Raw genomic sequence first — 24,680 nt, forward strand, 5'->3', positions numbered from 1 at the left:
AAAACACGCAAAAACATGCATCAAATTGCACCATTTGCAACATCAAAATGCAAAAAGTTCTCACCGTGGGAGGGGGGACACCCCCCTCCCACACCCTCCCCTACCCCCTCGCTCGCTCCGCTCGCTCGGGTTTAGTCGCGTTCATGATATTCAGTGAAAAGAATTGATACAAGAAGTGTATCTAAATTATACCATTTTATAGGCAAATTGTTCAATAATAATCTACACTAAAATATACTGCAACCTTAAACAAGTGGGACTGTTTCAACTCGTTAAAACACGCAAAAACATGCATCCAATTGCACCATTTGCAACATCAAAATGCAAAAAGTTCTCACCGTGGGAGGGGGGACACCCCCCTCCCACACCCTCCCCTACCCCCTCGCTCGGGTTCAGTCGTGTTCATGATATTCAATGAAAATAATTGATACAAGAAGTGTATTTGAATTATGCCATTTTATAGGCAAATTGCTCAATAATAATCTACACTAAAATATACTGCTACCTTAAACAGGTGGGACTGTTTCACGTCGATAAAACGCGCAAAAACATGCATCAAATTGCACCATTTGCAACATCAAAATGCAAAAAGTTCTCACCGTGGGAGGGGGGACACCCCCCTCCCACACCCTCCCCTACCCCCTCGCTCGGGTTCAGTCGTGTTCGTGATATTCAATGAAAAGAATTGATACAAGAAGTGTATTTGAATTATACCATTTTATAGGCAAATTGTTCAATCATAATCTACACTAAAATATACTGCTACCTTAAACAAGTGGGACTGTTTCACGTCGATAAAACGCGCAAAAACATGCATCAAATTGCACCATTTGCAACATCAAAATGCAAAGAGTTCCTACCGTGGGAGGGGGGACACCCCCCTCCCACACCCTCCCCTCCCCCCTCGCTCGCTCCGCTCGCTCGGGTTCAGTCGTGTTCATGATATTCAATGAAAAGAATTGATACAAGAAGTGTATTTGAATTATACCATTTTATAGGCAAATTGTTCAATAATAATCTACGTCAAAATAAACTGCTACCATAAACAAGTGGGACTGTTTCACGTCGATAAAACGCGCAAAATCATGCATCAAACTGCACCATTTGCAACATCAAAATGCAAAAAGTTCTTACTGTGGGAGGGGGGACACCCCCCTCCCACACCCTCCCCTCCCCCCTCGCTCGCTCCGCTCGCTCGGGTTCAGTCGTGTTCATGATATTCAATGAAAAGAATTGATACAAGAAGTGTATTTGAATTATACCATTTTATAGGCAAATTGTTCAATAATAATCTACGTCAAAATAAACTGCTACCATAAACAAGTGGGACTGTTTCACGTCGATAAAACGCGCAAAATCATGCATCAAACTGCACCATTTGCAACATCAAAATGCAAAAAGTTCTTACTGTGGGAGGGGGGACACCCCCCTCCCACACCCTCCCCTACCCCCTCGCTCGCTCCGCTCGCTCGGGTTCAGTCGCGTTCATGATATTCAGTAAAAAGAATTAATATAAGAAGTGAATCTAAAATATATACCATTTTATAGGCAAATTGTTCAATAATAATCTACATCAAAATGAACTGCCACCATAAACAAGTGGGACTGTTTCACGTCGATAAAACGCGCAAAAACATACATCAAATTGCACCATTTACAACATCCAAATGCAAAAAGTTCTTACCGTGGGAGGGGGGGACACCCCCCTCCCACACCCTCCCCCCCTCGCTCGCTCCGCTCGCTCGGGCTCGGTCGCTTCGCTCCCTCGCAGACTAACCGCCCCCCCTAAGATGAAATCCTGGCTACGCCGTTGACTGTAACCATGATATTTTGGGTGCTATCATCGTTCAAACTTATAGTTATCAGTTTCCTATGAATGTATTTCATACAAACTCGAAAGTAGCCTCGGTGACTCTGAACTAATGCTCGTTGCTCCAACTTGATTAAAAGGTCTTAAATTTGGCTAATATCGGGCAAAATGATTTTCATTTGGTTATCGATTAATATTATTAAAAATAAGTGAAATTATTTTGTGCCAAATAACACATTATAAAACGATCGTTTCAAATCTCTTCTACAAATGTGTTTTACTTGAGAATCGGAGCTGTGGGTTTGATTTTTTTCTCTCTCTCTCTCTCACATAGTAAACATAATTATGGCTATGCTGATATTGATAAACTTCATTATACTGGTAAACTTCTATCACAGCTCTAATATCTCATCACTTTTTATGTGTACGATACTGCACGACTTCGAGACAACAAATCACGCATGGCTTCCCTTTTTGGGTGTCAGTCGACAACAAATGGTTTGTACACATTTAAAGTCATGAACCCACCTGGGAATCTGATACCAGTTAAAGCCAGGTGTTTGTTTCTATAATATATCGATCATGAAGTTTATAAAAAGTTGCAAGTATAACAAGAACTCTCGAGTTTTGGAGCGCGCTCGGTAACCAGCTATTTTGTACGTGTGAATGCGGCTATTGTTCTTACAAACAAACAAACAAACAAACAAATCAGCGTTTTAATGTTCAATCGTTTTATCATTTCAATTACGGGTGTTATAGGCCATGTGCGCATTGGAGGGAGGGATCGAGTATGAATATATTGCCAATCGCAATGCTTATTTAGACTGATGATAATGATGATGATGCTGAACTTGAACTTTGAAAGAGATTTCGTGAAGTTGTTGTTGATGGATTGATGACATGGAAAAAAAGTATTGATAGTGGGGGAAGATATATTGCCTGTGGTGATATGTATACGATGGTAATACGAGTGATAATCGTGGTGATAAGATGATATCCAGTTGTGAAATGATAGTAATGATGTTTATGGTCGTGCATGGTAATCTAAAAAGCAATGATGGCAGTGATGAAACACAAAGACCAATATGGATTGAGTGAACGCAGCAATATTAGCATTATACATCAGTGAAAGTTGAGGAAAAATCGGGCAATCGATGCAAAGTTTTTAATTGTTATATTTTTTGTGTTGTGATCACTGAATAAAGAGACTACTAGAGACCAAGATGGGCAACAATGTAGAGAAAATATGAAGAGAATTCCACAACAACAACAAAAAATCGATAAGATTATACATTCCATCAACTTAATTGATACTGACATAATTTACGTTAAGGGTAGTAATCATTCCCCCTACTTTCTGAAAGTGGTTAATCAAATGCTCTTCCATTACTCAAGAAAAGTGAAAACATGTTTGTTTTCTTTATATTTTCTTTATGTTGTTGCCCACACATGATGTCATGCATCCAGTGGTTCCAACATCCAAACTTTAAAAATTCATAACTTTTGCATCGATTGCCCGATTTTCCTTAAACTTTCACTGATGTGTTCTACTAATGTTGCTGCTTTCACTCAATCCACATTTCTTTTAGGGTTTTGGTTTCCTGCAACGATGGTCGTGGTGGTAGAGGTGACGATGGTAAGTGATGAGAAGGACTATAGGGTTGGCAATGATAAAGTGAACATCAAAAAATTATTGATAGAACAATTCAAATCGTGCTAGAGCAATTTTGCACATGTATGGACTGGGAAAATGAATTGATTTTGATGGAAATAGCACATCTTTTGATTTTTAAATGCCGATCCAAAATGCCTTTTTAAAGCTGATTAAATATTTATAGAGAGCTTTCATCGGTCAAAATCGATGATTCCTAGCTCCCCCCCCCCCCCGCCTCCCGCAGTTTCTCTTCCCTCCCCCATCTTCATCATGGATTTTATTGCATGAGAATGTAACCATATACGTTGATATAATGAACCTGAACTAAAAAGGAGCCGATACTACGCCTTTCTAAATCATTGTGAAGTTGGAGAGGATAAACCCAAATTAATCTAGGAGTTCATCCATGTTACCCAAGACCAAGTGACCTCTTCGAATCTGGTTTTGTGGGGCTTAATAAACATGATCAATGCATGTTAACAATAGCAATCGCTGCAGACCTATATATTTGTGAATTTTGTGAATTTTATTGACTCTTTCGACCCCCTCTCGGGGTATGAGAGTAGCAAACAAAGAGTTGATAACAATATACCAGTGAATACAATACTCAAAGATTACACATGACACAAAAGATATACAAGATTATAGTGATGGGAATACAAACATGAGTAAAATGAAAAGATCAGACGTTAATCTATATGTAAATAGCAGATTACAAATTTGACAAAGTAAGGTTGCTTCACTAACCTACCGCTACGTGTCGCTACGTATATATAATACTTCGATTATGATTTATTACAAGCTTCAATTAGATTTCCAATTTACTTTTTGCAAGATATTGATGACGACGTAGAGTTTGCATGCATCCTTAGTAACGAAAGTCTCGCGAGACACAGGAAAAGTGTCAGCAGACGGCGAACAAAACTACAGAAATACCACCTAAGGCAAAGTCGAACGCGATGGCGATGACATGTGAAGTGGAAACACACACACACACACACACACACACACACACACACACACACACACACACACACACACACACACACACACACACAAACACTCACACACGCGCATACACATACCCATACACACAAACCCGTTGTTATGTTTCTGGTTGAAGGACGGCGTCCCATTCTCACGTTGTAATCTGATTCTGTGGTTAGCAGACGACCATGCCAGTGGTGCTCTGTATATACTGTGTAACAGTACGAACTCAACGCCTAACTGCAAAGTCCACGCACATGCGTGCAAAAACCGTTGTTGTTGTTGTTGTTGTTTTGTGTTTAGTGGCGTTTTCCATTCTCTTTAGAATATTTACGCCAAACACTTATCTATAAATTTCTTTTCCTTTTATCATTTTTTTTTTTCAAAAGAAAATTGTAATGAGTATCCTTGGTCAGCTGTCGGTACGTCTATTTGCCAACTTGTACGCTGATAGTCTTTGCTCAAGTGACACAATGGGCAATTTCGACGCGTTAAGGTTACGGAAAAAAAAATCGCCCCCAGGACATGACAACTTTTCTGCCCAAAATCATCCCTGCACAAATTGGGTTATAAGATTAGTATGCATTGCATTTTTTTTTTCTCTCTCTCTTTCTTTCTTTCCACTTGTGGAGCTGTCCTCAGTTGTTGTTTTTTTTACATTCTTTTTTTTTATTTTCAGCTAATGTTACTTTTCTCAGTAGCTTACAAGAAGCATGCATATGGAAGTGACTGATGTAGTGGGCCACTTTCGTCCTTGCAATAAAATCGGAACAAGGTGCTCGCGATGCCTACAATCCAGTTTTTGAAATATTTTCAAAAAGGCCTCATTGGCAAATATTTTTGCCCAATTTCACACTGGAATTCTACTATTCTGCTAAATTTGATACTACTCTATCCATTCCAGTCATCTCTGACAATAATACAGAGGCAAGTTCCCTAGGTCCTAGATACAAATATGCAGATTAAGTAAATGTTAAAAAGATAAGATGTAGTTTGAGAAAAACTGAATACACTTTTCCCCTTTAAGAGAATTTTGCACTGCACTTCCACAGGTAATGAGACATACAACAATTATTATATGCATGGGTGAGAGTAAACAGTAGGCCTATACCTTCATCAATACCTCCCCCCCCCCCCCTTTCAGTGTCAACTCAGCACATGAAAGGCTATCTATGTATCCATCAAACTAGTGATAACATGATGACATTGGGGGACGAAAACAGAACATCCAATTTACCACGGTACAAGTGGGCCTAGTGTGCTCAACCGATCAAATGTTTACTCTGCAAATGGAACCATGCGGCGAGCCCCCAGAACACAGCACAAAAAGTATGCCTTGTGCAAGAATAGAGACCCTCTGAGTTTCAAATATTACTAGTTGTGGAGGACTTGAAATTAAAGGCAATGTATACTGGTATAGGTTACTGAATGGTCTCTTTTTCATGCAGACCTATTTACTTTGTATTCTAATCAGTCCAATCATCCATCATTCATTCATTCATTCATTCATTCATTCATTCATTCATTCATTCATTCATTCATTCATTCATTAGTTCATTTCATTTCATTTCAGCAAGGCACAACCTTCAACCAGTGCTGTTCTTCAGCATGTCAGTGCACACATGGCAAAACAAAAAAAAAAACACCACCAACAACAACAAACAAAAATACAACGATATCATTTTCACACAGTGGTGCGAAATGACCAGACATGATGCAAAGTTTCTTGTGTATTTCATGAAAAGCCTGAACGATTGAATCCATTTTCCCTAGCTTTCATAGCCTGGCACAGGGCATGACCTCCATGACTTAAAAACGAACACTATTACAAGCCCCAGACACCATAGGATGGTGTTCAATGTATGATGGGAACCCTACTGTCTCACTCCCATCCCCTTGAACTGTTGCCAGGACTCATTTCATGCTGACATATTTCAGACTGCGCACAAACCTGTTCGGTACACTAGAATCATCCTTCATAATACTTGGGGAAAACAATGCGATAACTGTCTATACCTTCTTCCCGTCCCCAACCTCCCCCTCCCCCCTCTTCCCTTTCACTTCAAAGATCACTGGACATGTGGCTAGACAGGTAATGAAGGACATATAATAATTAATCCCAGCAGTTACACAGATGCCACACTAAGGAGAAAACACACAGAGTTTGATGTGCTAAATGTTTTTAAAGCTTTATCAAGTGCAAATAGGAGACTTGTGCGGTGCCAAGATGGTGCCCTTTATTCACATTGTAAAGAGCTACATGAGTATACTGAAATAGAGGGCAACCCTTCTTCACATCACACATAGCTGGGTAGCCATGAAATGTCTGCATTTCATTCATTATCTAAAACCTAATTGTTTGGATATATTTGTACAAAGATGCACATGAATTACCTAAAAATAGACATAAAAGACAAATAAAGATGTGACTCTTTGTTAAATTCATGATACAAGCAAAAATGCTTGAGATTTGTACATTGTGCATATTTTTGTTCTCTTCAATGTTCTCCTGATAGAAATAAAAGGACAGATTGGCCTCTGGCATCTCACAAAGGTTTGAAAGTGCAATTTATTGTTGTACATAGCATCATGTCTAGATTAAAAACATGTTAAAACACTTTTATACATGTATTACAGAATATGGGTCATCCAGAATTACTATTAATTTCATGTTAACCCGTTGAGGATGGGCTGATTTTGCTACAATACCCATTTCCATAGACACTTTCCCCAAGTATACTCAAGACTCGTCCTCAACAGGTTAAAATGACACCAGAGATATCTAACTGATCTGGACCCTTGGGTGATGCATGTGTGTGTGTGTGTGGGGGGGGGGGGGGGGGGGCTTGGGAGGAAAGAGAGCGAGCGAGAGAGAAAGAGAGAGGGAGAAGGAATCTGAAAGCAGATTCTACTGTGACTGTGCATTACTTTAAGCAGCAACAACAGTTTCATCTCAGGTTCAGCAATCCATACTGAGACACTGGCTCTGCATCTTACTCCCAGAAACGTGCTGCCCAATTAACGAAGGGCCACCTAACCCATTCTCCTTTCAGAGAACGGCGCCCGAGCTATTCTGGAGAGCGGAGGAACTTCGTAATGCACAGAATTTGCCAATGTACCCGGCGCAGTTCTGTTTCGAGCCGTGTCTCGCACACGTTGCACGTGATATCATGTATATATACAATGTGCATAATCACATTTAGGCAAGATGATGAAATTGCTTGGCGTTATTTTTGTTTCCCTCGCAACATGCATGCACCATGAAGGAGATTGAGGTTTTATTGATTAAGTGCACCATGGGGGGGGGGGGGGTGTGGTAGGGGGTAGGGGTAGGGGGTGGGGGAAGGAGATACATAGGCTCAACCTCAACATCATCTTGTCCAGCACGTACTGCCTTCATATAACATGGCTTTCTGGTCCACTTTGAAGAGTAGGCCTATGTGAGTGCACAATGGTGCCATCTCTCAACCCCCTTGAAACAAATCTGAAAAAAAAAAAAAACTTCCTTCTATACCTATGCATTCTTGAATGCCTGTTGTAAGTTGAAGAACTACGAGAAAGCTGAGTCCAATAGTATGTGGGTGTGGAGGGAATATGGTTGAGTGCAAACTGATGAATGATTGTTCACAAAGCAATGCTACGTGTGTATATCTGTGTAGATGGCTCAGTCTCTTTCTGCAATAGTTGAGAAAGTCACTAAAAAGCATCAAGGATGATTTCTAACTTTGCACATTGTCAGAGTATGCACTCTGTTTGTGAGGAGCCATTAATATACATTGATTTACAATGTGAAACCAGAGCTCATGTTTCCTTGCTGAAAATGCATGAAATGACATTTGATACCCAACAGAAAAAAAAGGCATGAAGTAGCATAAAAATCACAGCAGATAAGAATCACAGCAGATAAGTGAGAGGAGGCTGATTTCCATTAAAGTGTTCCTAGAAACACCGAGGTTGCCGAGTAACTTGGCGTGCGGCTGATTCAGCTCAAATTCCTCGGATGGGTTTCTTCGAATTTCACTAGCTTTCACGGCATCAAAGCTCACTGTCCTTCTCTTCTTGAATCTGATTAATTCCAGTGTAACTTCCTTTCATCTAATGATCTAAAAGGCAAATGCATGCATTGCCTCATCCAAGCTATCTCTCTCACAGCAGAAGCTCTTTCTGAATCATACATTCATCTTTTTCTTCGTACGCCTCCGGGAATGGTCAAACATCTCTGTATTAATGGTCAAGCCCAGCAGGCACGTCCTTTGTATGAAATCTACTTCCTTCGTCGAAGACCGCTCCAACACGCCACCTTCCCTCAATACCTCCCCCCCCCCCCTCCATTAGAATCATCAGACTTATGATGTGGCTATTGTGCTGTCCTTAATTCCTACATCTGATGGAGGGGGATAGCAAAAGAAGCACTCATCACCATGACGATGGACACAGAAGAAGATTATGCCATGCTACGCCATGGCTAAATGACCCACTTTTGTCTGAAGCCTGATATGACGGAAGACATGTATGCAGTATGCAGTTTTAAAAAGAGAACAGACGCATCTTATTATACAATTGTAAAAGGCAAACCTCATTCACAAAATGTGTATGTGTGGGGGGGGGGGAGACACTATAAATCAGTCAAGTGTAGATGGGATTGGTAATTGCTGAAGTGAGTAAACACATCAAATCATTCAATCTATGGTCACATTGTAACACTCAATGAATTCTTTCAATTCCCAGACAAAAGGATTGTTCTCATTAGTTAATGCTTCAGTGACTCTCAAACTCTGTGTTTTGAATGCAGCTCATGAGCTGCTTGTGTATAGGTTGTCTGTCACGGCCTGCTGTCAGTATTATAGCCTTTCTTGCTCAGATCCTATCAGCATATGGAAAATGATACCTATTCTACTTGACCACCAAGAAAAGTCTAGACAAATCAAAATGAACAAAGGCATGCAAACTCAAACAAAGATAAAAGGGAATTAAACCTGGGGGGCATTTCATGAAGGAACTTGTCGGATAAAATATTTGACAAGTCAATTATATCCGACAAGTTTTGAGAAATTCTTTAGTCTGATTGGCTGATTTCTCTGAACTTGTTGGATATAATTGACTTGTCGGACATTTTATCCAACAAGTTCCTTCATGAAATGCCCCCCCCCCCCCCAGTCTGACATGTGTGTCATTAGAAACACTGCACTGGGCAGTAAATAATGTTTGTTGAATTTGCAGTTAAAGCTCTCTTCAGCAGTATTTTCAAATTTCTATCAAATTTCTGCCAAAGGTATTACTTAGTACTGGAGCAGTATAAACGTTCTGCTTGAACTATCATCAAATCACACACCCAAGAAAAACACCTTTTTTGATAAGTGTGAGAATACTTTGTACCGACCACTGAGGTTTGATAAATCAACATAATTTATACGAAAGCAAGAAAAGGACTACAGACAGAACAGTTTCAGGCGCAGCCGAGACAGAGTTGTTCAACCTGCTGTGTTCACAGGCTAGGTTTACGAATGCTTTCTCTCTTCTTTACCTTTACCTTCTTTTTTTTTCTTGTACTACTTATCCATTAGCATCGCAGTACCACAAGATCACCTTCTTAATGCACGATAAACAACTCCCCTTGATCAGTTTCCCACTATGCGGTAGGCGCGCGCAAGAGAAACACAAGCCTCCTTCGTGACCCGACAGAGAGGCAGTCTGTTCCCCTGCGACCCCAGCTGAGGTGAGTGGAGGAACTGTTGGTTTGTTCGGAGGTTTATCCACCACACAGTCTGTGTGTGTGTGTGTGGGGGGGGGGGGGAGGGGATGGGAATGAAGAAGGGGATCAGTTTTAGACGTTCCTTACTAGCTTTATAGTCTAAATTCCAGACTGCTAATTGTCATTCCCTCCTTCATCGAAGAAATAGGAAGAACATCCTCTTTGCACCAAGCCCCTGGCTGTCCACTTGTAGTCTGGCAAGATAAACACTTCAAAACATGCAGTCTGAACTGAAGACTACACATGCTACATACTGAGTAATTCAATTCATAACAGGTCCCAGGCTGGGCAGCAGCATCCCATAGATTTATAGGAGAAACTCAATACCATATTTGAGTTGACTTTACATAAGCAAACTATAATCAAATAAAATCACACAGCAAAAGCAAATTAGGTGACTATTTCCCCTAAAGTCTTTCATTGGTTTGTGCACAAAATATTGACTAAATTTCCCCTTTTTAATTAAACTAACAGTGCAGGTTGTTTGATTGCAATCTTGTAATCAATGTCAACTTGAGTATGATTTGGTTGCTGTGAGTCTTTTTCACTGGTGCTAGCCTGCCCTTCAGGCTTTGGGAACATTCTGCCTTGCTTGTACAGTGTCCAGCATCTTAACAGACAAAGTGCACTGAGTCTGAATACCGGTAATTTGCCGCCAAAAGGATCATGTCTGCATTATGAAACATAAACAGGTTCAATAACGCAATGAAACAACTACCAGTCTATCAAACTCAAGCATCATTTGTAGGACTTTTTTCATTTCATACAATTTGAGTAGACATTGCTTCATGCTTTCATTATCTCTTGAATAAAATTAAAATGATAGATTTGAGATCCAAACATTTACATAATAAATACCTTGAATAAAAAAAAAATAGCAATTTTTTAAAAACCACATTTTCAGGTCTTATGGGAGTGACTGGATAGAAAATGGGATTTCATCATGCTACTGGAGGTAAAAAATTGGTACCTGTAATGCAGTATGCCGTATTCATTTTTGGCCAGTATGTCCCATACTTGGATCATCAATACAATTTTGTGGCATGTAAATGGAATGTCAATAAAGTGTATGTGTCATCCTGGATGTATGTGGGTTAATCACACTTAAGGGATAGTCTCTGCTCCAGACTTGGGGCATTACCCAACCGGGACATGAACACAGATCGGGTAAGGGACACTTCCGATAGCCTGGAAGCAAGGCTAGCTCTATGGACCGACTTGACTTCGGCACAGGATACAACACAGACAACACTACTCTGAATTTCATATTATTAGATATGATACTGAAAATATAGATTGCAAAAGAAAAGGAGAATGGGGTAGGGGATGCTATACAAAACACTGAGTTCACCAAGGCAAAGTACAAATGTACATGGACTTTTACTCTCAATACTAACAGTCAATAGCCTTTGACACATACATGTACTATGGGATACATCAGTGTTCTTTCCTTTATGTTGGCTAGTTAAATCCAGACAAAGACCTGATAAAATCTTTTGTGTATTGTTTCTTTTTATTCACTGAATGGGGTGTTAGAATGGGGGCTCTAAACTAAACCTGCATTGTCCTACTCAATGCTTTCATTTCATTTTTTCATTTTTCATCAGTCCATTCATTTAATGTATTCGCTTGTAAGTGACAATAAGGTGAAACCTCTTATGTAGACCACAAGAAAGACAGATGAAAAAAAAATCTTTGTACTAACAACTGAAAGTAACATCAAATTATCAGCCGTTTGATTATCATCAAATGTACTTCCTTATTGGCTAAATGCACCTGATACTCCATTCAGGTTTCTGGTTCTATTCATGGTAGGACTTCCTTCTCACGACTGGACATCATAATCACAACCAGCTACGACAAGGACTCGACTCTTGACAAGAAATCCGGCAGGCAATTTTCCCCAGAAGTGATGAAGGAGGAAGCAACTCAATCTTTTGACAAACTTGATCAAAAGGTTTCATCTCCCTTGTCGGGAAAGTGTCTCTTGTGAATGGGGCTGCATCAATGTGACTGAGGCTGCGTTTATCATCTTTCTCCTGTTTGAAACGGCTTTCAAAAGCCGTTTCCAAAGCCCTTTCCAAAGTAATTTCCATAGCCCTTTAGAAACAGCTTCCAAAATAGTTGCGTTTATCAAGTCATCGCGAACACGAAAATTGGCCTTGTCACTGCGCAGCTGGCCATTGCACATTTTGACCCGAGGAGAAGGGGTCATATTGAATAACCGGAAATGCAAGGTTCGTAACCGCAGTACAAAGCCGTTTCAAAACAGCTTTGCATTTATCTCACTTCAAAGGGCTTCTAGAAACAGGTTTCTGAAAACATCTTTCGGAAACCTGTTTCAGAAAGCACAAATTTGCGGTTTTCAAAAGGCTTTCCAAACTCCATAATCAAAACAGCTTTGCATTTATCATCTCGTAAAAATTCCCTGAAAGCAGTTTGGAAAACCTGTTTCTGCCGAGAAAAAGAGTTGATAAACGCACCCTGAGATACTTAATCACACAAGGTTCCATCGCTACTAATAACTATCTTATTCTGGATCTGATTTTGGTTTAATACATTCACACATCGTTCGTAATCTTTGAAATTTTAGACTTTGGTAATTAGCCTGTAGTTTTAAACTACAACGCTCTAAGTTTGACTGTGTTGGGTCTACATGAGGTAAAACTACAAGTTAATCATCACAGACTGAAACTTTGAGCTAGTCTTTAAGTTTAGAAACATGTGAACATAATTTTTGAAAAACGTTCTAGCATTCTGTTTGCTTGTTTGTTTGTTTTTTATCATATTTATTGAAGACAGATTGACCACTGTGAGTAAATGCATTTAAAGACACACACATGCAAGACACATCTCATCACTGGAAAGAAACATAATGAAAGTACAGTCGAGCAAGAGGTCAGCAGAAATCTTAGTTGAATTGAACAAATGATCAATGCGGAAGTGTTTGCCAAATCATCCATTTTCAGGAAATCCTAGTCAAGGCCTCCAACTGAATGACCTTCTGGTCATGTGAGCTAGAAGTGTCCCTTGCCCTCTAATGAGCTACAACGTTCTTACGTGAAACAAACACACAAAATTATCATTTCCACTGACTCTGTATGAAAGGATAGAACAGGATATATTTTGTTGTTCAATGGTCGCACAAAAGGTTTGCACATATATGCCTGCTCAAAAGTCCATTGGTGTGAGGTGCACAGTGTAAATTCCTTCTTCCTTGGCATGGGTCCTCTTCAGGACAAAACTCACTGAAAAAAAATTGAAGAAAAATAGAATATATAGGCCTACGTGGTACATGCCACAAACCATCAGGCCTAGCCTTTAAGACACTGCCTTGGATGATCCCATGATACAAAATGTCATGAACAACACAAGCAATTACAAACACAGAAAATGTTTCTAAACAGGTTCTGTTAAAATGTGGCATTCAGCATCTGTTAAAAATAACATGGGATAGCAAATGACCATGATTTCATCAGAGATACGCATCTCTTTTTATAGTGTGTTATACTCTAAAGTTTGTGTCATCACTTAATAAAATAAATCACATCAGTGTCTTTACACTCTGTAAAATCCACAGATGCCAGAAGTTTGACTATTGGAATTACAAATGGGTGTCTGTCCTAAGTGGGAAACCTCTTGAGGGATGGACTGATAATGACCATAATGTCACTCAAGCAGGGAAATTATGTTTTGGTTTCCACTTAAGATGACATATCACTATCCTTCCTTGTTCTTACTGACAATGCAATGCTTTTGGACAATAGAGGCTCAAGTGAACTTGGACAGGAAGTGTCTTCAGAGTTTCCTTGTCTGACGTATCGAAAAGTGCATCAGATGCACTATTAAAGACACAGCTTGATATTCTAGTAGCTAAATTGAACAAAATTCTCAAAAAAAAATTGTGGATTTAGCTGTACAACTATAATGATTTTCAAATTGACTAATGGATTTATTCTTACACAGTCCTCTATGAGAAACACTTGCTATAAATCCAATCACTTGGAGGCAGAGCAGTTTTACTTTTTTGAAGCATCTTCATATCTTAAAAAGGTTTCTTAAAGGTCTATTTAACAAAATATTAGAGGTTACAGTAGCAAGTCTAGGGAGATGCAACTCATTTTTTAGTCCAACTGCAACACTGTAAAGCAATACCTTCAAACAGCATACATATGATGGTAACATACATGTATTGTCAAATGAAACATAACATGCTCAAGGGAAAAAAAACTCTACAGTTACTAAGATTTGGCAATGTACACACATTTTCTTTCTAACAGTACCACTGATGAAACACTTGAAACGCAATGTACTGTATATGGACATGACCTTATTCACTTATGTACATATCAACGACAAGTTACAATCCTCTGTAATGTTTTTGACCCATTCTCACAGGAATTTATCAATGCTTTAACAGATACTGTGCATGTGGCTGTTTTTTTTTTTTTTTCCAGGGTGACTTTTGGAAGAAAAAGGCGAGTAATGATGAATGAGCAAAGAGTTTCAATCCTATTCAGGAGATAAATACAACATTTATCAACCCTGCTTGATGTACAAAATGTCAGTCATTATTGAGAAGGGCATTAACTCCACAAACTTCTTTTCTTCCACGGCTACAACCCCTCTGGTCTTCAGCTGATTTCATTACAATTTCCATCCAATCTCACCATGAATAGAACCTTTTAATAGCTTCCAGTCATTGTAATCATGCTGTCTACATGCTACTACAATGTATTGCCTAGGAGTCACTGGAATTGAACTTGGTGTGAAGTCAAAGAACTTCCGCCCTTTCAGCGTAGATCACCAGGTACAGTGCAGGTGTATGTGTTGGTCCACTGCCTATGAAAAGCAAGGGATGATGAACTCTTCTTGTCCAGACGAGGAGCCTGGTCTTCCGGCTTGCACCAGTTGTGTGCACTGTAAAACCAGAAACATTTGCGGCATGAAACTCTCGCACATTGGAAGCGATGGACTTTATAACAGCATGAAACTTTTGCAAACTGCCACTGGCACCCAATGCATTGTGTACTAAGAAAAAAAAAAACTTTAATGTGCATTTTACTTTTGCAAATCTTGGCTCCTCGCAAAATTCACAAAAGTTCCATGTATGCAAACATTTCTGGTTTTACAGTACAGTAAAAATGGAAATTTTCACATTGTTGAAATTTTCATGCATTTCGCGCAACCAGAAACAAGTGTGAAAATAAAAGCACGAGAATGTATACAAGTGTCGCATGTCTCTTTCATCACAAAATGACAATTTCATGACAAAATTGTTTTTTCATTGACAAGTGACAATATCCTCAAAGTTAGCTTGTCTTTGAAGTCAAGGATCACTGGAGGAACGTAACCATTGTCATTTCATGACAAAAGAGATCATGCGACACTTGGTGTGCCATACCTAACTATGAGCTCATTCTTGAAATTAAGGATCACTGTCTGAACGTAACTAATACTTAATACCAACATAATATGGGCGATTTATAAGCATAATTATTAAGATGTCTCCAGAATTTCCCTAAACTTTGACAGCAGTTTGTTTTGGCAGTGGTGCTATGTCCCCATTGTGATAATGATATCCACATCAATTGTGATTATGTGTCCTCAAAGGAGGAAGAACCCTGGACAGGATGTAATTAAACTTCCTCTTCAAGACCGACAGGAACACATTAAAATTTCTTTACTCCCATACTTCAATAGTTTTAGACATTCTTTGGAAAAAAAAAAACCCAAAAAATCATACTCAAGAAACGATGAATGGAACTTTGATCACAGAAAAAACATAATAAAGTTAAGATGTTCACTTTTGATATAGATTTGATTAAAAGTACAGCCTAATAATATTTAGGGGTCACAGCAAGAAATCAATTTTTCTGGATGGACAGTTTTACAGTACTTTTAGGTTTACATACAAGCAAGCCAAGCTTGTCTTCAGTTTTCTGTGATAAAAGGTTTGTTTATTATTTCTGAAATATATATCTTTATGTTTGGGTGGGGGTATACATGTAATTATGAAACAACTGCAGTGAGAAGTACTTACAGGAGTTCAATATGACTGCAAAAAGAACTGTAGATCTCAACAGAGAAAGTGTACTAAAAAAAAATTTGAAGCTTTCTCAATTACAAAATACCTTGGAAAATACCTTTAGTCCCACATGTGCATTTCCGCATGCACATTCCATTAACACACTGAATCATTAGGATATTACGTACACTGTACGTTTACTAGTATTAATACCATCCTCACTGGTGCGGAAAACCCTCTTTGTTCCTACCACCCAGAGATGGATGTCACGTTTCCATGATTTATTGCAAATACTGTATCGAGTGGTCCCCCGAGTGTAATTCTGGGTATTAAATTTCAACAACGGTCCATCCCTGCAGAGAGGGACTTTCTACTTGACTGCTCCAAGACACTGCAGCAGCCTTCTTCAACAATTATTCTTGACTGCAAAATTCAGTGCTGAGATGCTTTTGTGTGCGACCATTAAAAACCGCAAACAAATGATGATGTGCGCAGGGAAGGGCATTACCCTACTACCTTGTCTCCACTTAACCCATTCCATACTGAATTCTGAAATCCCATAGACTTAATACGCAGGCCACCAGGTTCCCATACAGAACGGGTTAATTCTTTTCTTTTACTTGACTACATTCAAGGCATATATTATCCATTCTTAAAGTCTCAGTAAGACGAAGGGAAGGGTTCTACTAATGCAGCGTGTGGACGTGATGGAGGTATCTGGCGGCATGTCTAGCACTTTAAGATGCAATTTCAAGCTGTTTTATGAGACCATAATCCATCCACCCCAGCCAGGTTCTTTAATATGTGTATGGATGTTGTAGCTCAAGGCATATTCACTGGAACTGATGCATAGGGTTGCATAGGTGGTTTGCCACGACTGTTATAGTATTTTGTAGTTATCGTTGTTGTTGCTGTTCTACCATCTCTTCTTTCCCTTTTCCTTCACTTTTCCTTCTCTTTGCCCCCCCCCCCCCCCCCATCCCACATGAAAGTGGATTAGATACAAAGCATCCTCATCATGTCTTCATTACCCCTGGTGATGTGTTTCCTATACTCTCCCCTGGTCTCCTCTACTCTCTTCCCTCTCTCTCTCCTCCGCTCCGCTCTGCTCTGCTCTCCTCTGCTCTCCTCCGCCAAACAGTGTGATGATAATGAGTCAGCAGGATACCATCACCCTGCACGCCCGGTTAGAAAGCTGCGTCAAAAAGCTGGCATGGTGCAGAAATTTGCAGAGCATCCATGAGCAGAGTAGGGTCATTTGTACTGAGAACATGGTGCTTCTTTTTTTTTTCCTGAAAGTTCACTTACGATGTTCAAGGGGGTTGTGTCTTCTTATAGGTTTGGACTATCACAAATGTATACAATTAGCAAATGAAATAATGTCTGATGAAACAGATTCTGTACCGGTTTAGACACATACACACACGGACAGACAAATATCATATCTGTTCATTTAGCATACATGTGTTAACAGCCATGGAGAGAGAAGAGAAAAAAATGCAGCATGACTAAGATCTATTCACATTTCAAAATATCGGTGATTCATTGGACTGAATTCAAACTTGCACTTGCTTCAAACTGATATTATACAGCTCGTATCCTCTTCCTCTCTTTTAATTGCTGTTGATGTCTTTTACGAGGAAGAGTGGCGAGCAAACCATGAAATGTACTCAGCACATGACTCAATTTAATCTGGATGATTCTTGATTTCATATTCAAAACTTTGCTCCTCTATAATATACTTTCATCAATACAAAGCTCTTTATCTATTATGCTGGCTGGGGACAAGCCCAAACTTATTGGCCTTCGACATTTGACCTTTCGCAATTCCAGTCAAAAACAATTCATCAATGCATTTGTACCAAATGTGAGCATCAACCAAATCCACTTTGTCCATTTTAAAAGAGTTAAATAAAAAATTTAAAAAAATCCTGTTCTTTCTGGGGTGCGGGTACAAGACTGATGGATGGACCGAAGGATGACCCCAAAATATAGCCCCTCCGGCATCCTTTAGGGATGGAGGCACAAAAAGCCTGCAGAGCCTGGCTGTCAGGCTATACCACTCCTGACATCACGGCCGATCTCACCAATCCTAAGCGACATACAGCACTCAGTACTTGTGCAAATTACCACTGCTGTCATCTCGCATCACAGAGGTGAGTGGCACTATGATGGACTCCAACAAATTGATCATGAATAGAAGCAACTGTCTCCAGAAAGGGGGGGATATGTGAAGACCATGTGATACAATGAAAGGCCTTGATCATGTGAATATTCAGTGGATGCACTGTAAGTCCATAGAGGTGTGCGGTATACCACATTGGCATCACAGCAATGTCTTTTCACTGATTAAAGGGATAATTTTGCTATGACTCGAGCACGAAGAAAACTTCAGAAATGCAAAACTATGCCCCTATCTTTTTAGTTCGGTAAATTAGAAAAAATTTTGAGTACCTAGGAGTTATTAATACATCCCTGAAATATATGAGATGTAGAAAAGCATCTTGGAAATATGTTGCAATCAACATTACAATGCACACTCAGCACCTGTGACAGAAATTCATTAAATATTACTTGTATATTTTTACATGACAAGAGGACCCCAATAAAAACATTTAGTTTGCTTTTGGAAGTTTTGTTTTTCTACTGTTGGTCATAGCAGCATTGAATGTTTAACAATCCACTGTATTATACAACACATGGATGTTATTGCTGGCAACAAGCAGAGACCCCGTTTACAGTGTGGGGCCGAGCCCCGCAATTTTGTCTGTTTACACTGCCGGGCTCGGCCGCGCTTTTAATTCAAACCTCTCAATATTTTGTCATAGTGGCGCTCTGCTTGTAAACAAACGCAATTTGGTATAGTCTGGTTTTCAGACCCTTTGCCAACTGGATTTCGTGGCGACGAAGTCGCCGTTCGGGCAAAGGCCTTTGCCAAAGGAAAAATCCTTTGCAGGACAAAACCACCTTAAACTATACTAGCTTTTGACGTTGAGGGGGTTAATATCCTGAATAGCGAAATAGTACGGGCAGAGAGTTTGGAAGCCAGACTAAAATTGGCCGCGCATTTGGCCCAGTTTGCGTTTACACTGAGAAAAGGCCGGGCCCGGCCGCGGCTGAGACCACCTCCAGAGCGAGGCCAATATGCGAGGCCAATTTTGGCCCCGCATTTGGCCTTTTGCGCGTTTACACTGAAGCGGGGCTGGGCCGAGCCTCGCACTGTAAACAGGGTCCAAGTGTACTGGTATCTTTGAAAAAAAAAGTGTGGCTTTCCTGTGTTTCAGTAAACTGATAAGAAGACTACCACTAGATGCAAAAATCACTCCAAATGTTTCATAGCAGTTGTTTGTGAAGTATTGTATCAGCTCATGTAAGCAATAACAAGCCATAATACAATTTAACATTAATTCAAAAAGGAGGAAAAAGACATTCAACCTACAGTGATCAAATTTCAGCAAAATGATACCACTTTGAGAAAAACAAAAGTATCAACAGATTTCACAAAACTCGGGTGGGATTTGTTTAGTGTGTGTGTGCAACTGGTTGTTTATCATCATTCCTTTCACACAAGTGTAGCATCCTTAAGGTATTACAGAGATTACACAGAAATTATTTTTCTTTGCCATAAGAAATTTGACCTCAAGTTCTATGCCCATAATATCACTCAAATTTCAGCATCTTTTCAGTTGATACCACTTTTTATAATGCTGGCCTATGTAGCAACAGCGGCATCAGATTCTGGATATAGGAGTGATACCTGAACAACTGATACAATTTATGGGTCATTTTGTGACCCTGGACGGATAGAGAAGATTGATCAAAAGTGGGTTTCTATTTAGCCCTGGGCAGCACATATCACAAGATCACTTTACACACAGCTTCAAATGTGCAGTTCACCAAATATTGTACTGATGTGCTCCTGAAAGAAAATCACAGACAATGGGAAAATGAAGGGGAAAAAAAGTGTGAGGTTGCTAATTCCCTCTCTGTAAGACAGTTTGCAAGTCTGTAAATCTGTCTTCTGTCTATCTGTCTGTCTGTCTGTCTGTCTGTCTGTTTGTCTCTCTCTCTTTAATTAATTGCTTATTTTTTTCCAATTTTTCACTGTGGCAGTACAATGATAGCCTTATTGCTTTCCTTTTGAATATCCCATAAAATCAAGAGTAAATATTTAGGGGCCTACCTCTACACGACAAAGATTAAACTTTCATATCCAAAAAAAAAAAAAAAATCCTAATAAAGATTGAGATTCTAAACACAGGGAAAGAGAGAGAGAGAAACTGAAACTGCAAAATAACATTGTTATTTCACCTGTTTAGTAGTTTTGAACAGTAGTCTGCATAACTTTTGTTTCATTTTCTATTTATTCCCGTCTTCGTACACTCTAGGCAATGTGAACACTTCAGATGTTCATCAACCAACAACACAAACTTTTCAGGCATATTATGTGAGCATGGATAGGTACAGTCCTGATAAAATATCTGTGGTGTACTTGTATTTGAGGGCAGGGATCATCACTGCCAGTTAATCCAAGGGGATGAAAAAAAAAAGTCAAAGTTTTGAGAAGAAATGAAACAAAGAGGTGAACTACTGTATTCATAATAAACGCATGAATGGATCTTGCTGAATGAAATTGTTATGTAGTGTACAATGTCTCTGACTCTACCTGTCATCCATCTCTCCATGAAGTTATAATTATTTCAAAGACAAACGTTTATCTGAATTTTACTTTTCAGAGGTTGGTTGGTCACGTGGGCAGATTGTATATTTCTCTCTGAAAGTTACTGGCATATTATTATTAATCATACACAATCAACCCATTATATTCCAGCCTTGCCTGAACTTATATTTAATAGCTTCATTTGTACATTATGCCAGTCATATTGTATATAAAAACACAAAACGAGGAAATGGTAGAAAGGTTTATTCTATCCTATCCTTTTCCCATCTATTTCCTGTGTCAGTAACAACAGAGATACTGGCAAAAAAAAAAAGCAAAGACTACTGTACAGCATGACACACTTCAGATTTTATAATTACTAAGTAGTTACCACTTAGCAATATATAGGATTATGTTGATCATGATGAGATACGCTGCTAATAGAAAATTGTACTAGTTGCACATTATCAGATTCATTGCTCTTTCACTGCAAGCATTAAATTTGACTTTCATATTACATTCTTCATGTTATGGCAATGGTCAAAAAAAAAAACAAACAAACAAACTTGGACCCAAAATTTTTCCTGTCATTTTTTACTGAATCTTCCAGCAACTGCCTGCAGATTGCACAGATGGAAATGAGTTTTACAATCAAGTGCAATCACACTGAAAAACAACCCACTTTATCATGACCTGCACATACCATTATAAATTAATGGCAACTCCTAGGTACTTAGGAAGTAGGCCTGTATCGCCCATTTTAGGGCATGCTGCTAATAGGATAAGAAGCCACATCACTCCAACAGAAACAACAATACCTGGACAGTACATGCACAAGAACTTCACAGCCATGGATCCTCATAAAATATGAAAGCTGTCGCAGCGAGTCCTAGGGTATCTTGATACAATGTATATGACGTACTGCATATACACATACCCACAAACATAATATAATATACTAAAAAGGTAAAAGAATCTTAACAAGATAATCCCAAAGAGTAAAGAACGAATTCATGTACAACAATGAAAAACAAAAATAAACATCACAATAAAAAAAAAAATGAAAAACTTGTAAATTGCAGTTCAAGTGCCTACCATACAGGTGATCAGTGCAGGGTTTTGTTTATCTGTTTTAAAAATGAAAGTGAAATATAACTTTTTTAATTTCAGGTCTTTTTCTAAAACTATAAAAACTCATTTCAAAGAAACATTCTCTTTGTTAACCTTAAAGTTCCCACACTCTTTGAGAGACCACAGTACAGGAAGGATACACTCTACCTATACAAAGAATTTCTGGCATTTTGCATTAGAATTGTCTCGTCTAAGTAATTTCCCACCAAAAACTGATTTTTTTTTTTTCCGTCCAGTCACACACACACTCACACACACACACACACACACACACAAACACACACACACACACACACACACACACACAATAGCAAATAGATAGCTTCTATGTTATCTTTTCTCCTAAATACCTGGAATCATTAATCCTTTTTTTTTTCCAGAAAAGTAACCCATAACCTGCAGAGAAAGACATATAATTAATATACATATATGAAAGAATTATGCTGAAATCAATGAGATTAACAGGAATTTTGATAGACTCATAGCTGCAAAATTTCAGAATGTCAATTATGGCAATTTCAATATGAGTTGCACATCTACGTATCATGTTGTCCACTATGAAAATATGAAAAAGCTGTCCTAGCCATGCAGCAGGCCAACTGTATCTCTTTGATCATGTGCCTTGTAAATGGAATGTCCCAAACTTTCTCTTCCTTCAAAATTTGCTCCAAGATAAAATTATACGTGACATTCTGATAAAGCAAATCTCAAAGAGAATGTTATCAATGCTCATACGACATAATATGAAAGAAATACATTTTTTGGTCTTTTCTCAAGCAAGCAGAAGGAGGAGGTTCATGTATGCGCAACACAGACTAGAAAACCAAAGTTTACAGAGATTTTGTTGCTCCACAGTGCCCATCCTTTGAGAATGAGGATGCCTTTACTAGTTTCAAACAGCAATCAAATCTTGTCTGATATCATTCAATGCCATTAAAATCTGCAATGATCTGATACTTGTTTGGGTTTTAATGGGTTATGCTTGTCTTCATTGACAAAATGGACTTCTCTTGTGGTAGACCTTGGTGATGTCTCTTGTAACAATACATTATTGGTAACATTCTCGGCCTACATTTTATAATAACACTGACAGTGACACCTATTCTCGACCCGGTGATTCAGACAGCATTTTTTTTTTTTTTTTTTTTTTTTTTAAAGGATAACGAAAGGATAATGCTCAGTAGAGCTCTAGGATTAATAGGAAAGCAGAGCTTGTGATGTTGAGGCTCTAACTTAGATATGAACAGATTCTCACTCACATTTCCTCAAACTGAAGGCATGCCCCTTCAAGGGAGTCGATATCTCCTCTTAAAGTTTCTCTCTCAGCAACTGAGCAATCGCCACCTCCTGCTAAATTCCTGATTGCCTCTGCAACTCTGCCTTGTCGAAACACGCTCCCATCATCTACCGATGAGGCAGCTGCATCACCAACTCCGTGCCGTGGAGCGGGCGGCGGGCGGGAGCGGCGGCTGGGAGAAACATCCATAGGTAAGGCTCTCACTAGCGCAACTCGACCGGGGCCACGACCACGGTTAATATCTGGGGTATTACTCCTAGAATTTCCATCACGTTGACGATACGGATCACACGGTTCCATAGTGCTAACAGAATGTTTATTTTTGATAGCTTTCAGCCTCACAAAGAAGAGAGAGTATTGGTCCAGTACAGATATAGTACAGTTTCATTCACAATACACATGCAAGCTCTATTCACTGGGGATTTCTATATTCCACAACCGATCTCACACACGTACGGATGCGTATTTGAATGTTGTGTACACACATCACCCACACAACCCCACATCCATGCTTGACCCGTGAGCATCTCTGTGTGTTGAGTGTGTTTTGTGTGTGTGTGTGTGTGCAGAAAACAGACCTTGCACGCAATGCAGTTTAGTGTGGACATCATAGATTCACACACAAACACGCGAGAAAACACACACGAAAAGGATTTATTATTATCATTTTCATTTTTCTCTTGGATGACATGTTATTCACCGGAGATGGCGCTAGATCTCTCTCACAGAAACGTATTTCGTGTTCAACTACAGAAAGGTCATCAGTGTCAGCTGCGTGAACAAGGTATCGTCGTTGCCGTTCACGTTTTATGAAGTACTTTTCGTTTCATGTGTCAAATGACGAATATGATGATGTTCTTGTGTTCATCAATTATTCACTTGCTTTAACTGACTTGGTTTTCCATTAGCATTGTTATCTTTAGGTATCAATTTCACTACCAATGTGTTTAATTTTGTTCGCGATACATAGGGCCTACATTTATTGTTGTTATTGTTTTCATTATTGTACTTATTGTTGTTATTATAGTTATTATTATTATTATTATCATTATTACTACTACTATTACTATTACTATTACTATTACTATTATTATTACTATTACTATTACTACTACTGCTATTACTATTATTATCATTATCATCACTATCATCATCATCACAGTAAATCCGTTTCCCTGCAGTGCCCATTACAAATTTCCAGTTAACATTAAATACATAGATAGTACACTTGCAAAACCATGCATCTTGGACTTAATCATTTGCCTCTTAGTGTTACACATCGCACATCAAGGATTGATGCATAGGTGCCCCTTCTCTAACCATGACTGTACGCTCTTACTGCTAATGGCGTCACATGACAA

General features: G+C 39.1%; 1 protein-coding gene across 1 annotated transcript in view; it reads right to left on the reverse strand.

Moving 5' to 3' along the window:
* Nucleotides 1–23,619, reverse strand: part of LOC139731150 (uncharacterized) — a 182,235-nt gene extending 158,616 nt beyond the window's left edge. The window contains exon 1 of the mRNA XM_071642031.1: nucleotides 23,282–23,619. Coding sequence (XP_071498132.1) covers nucleotides 23,282–23,619 — 338 coding nt within the window. The remainder of the gene's footprint in view (nucleotides 1–23,281) is intronic.
* Nucleotides 23,620–24,680: the final 1,061 nt, after the last annotated feature.

The sequence above is a fragment of the Diadema antillarum genome, unplaced genomic scaffold (assembly GCF_040938485.1).
Source record: "Diadema antillarum isolate AM-2024a unplaced genomic scaffold, OU_Dant_1.0 seq00000358_RagTag, whole genome shotgun sequence".
Lineage (NCBI taxonomy): Eukaryota > Metazoa > Echinodermata > Echinoidea > Diadematoida > Diadematidae > Diadema > Diadema antillarum.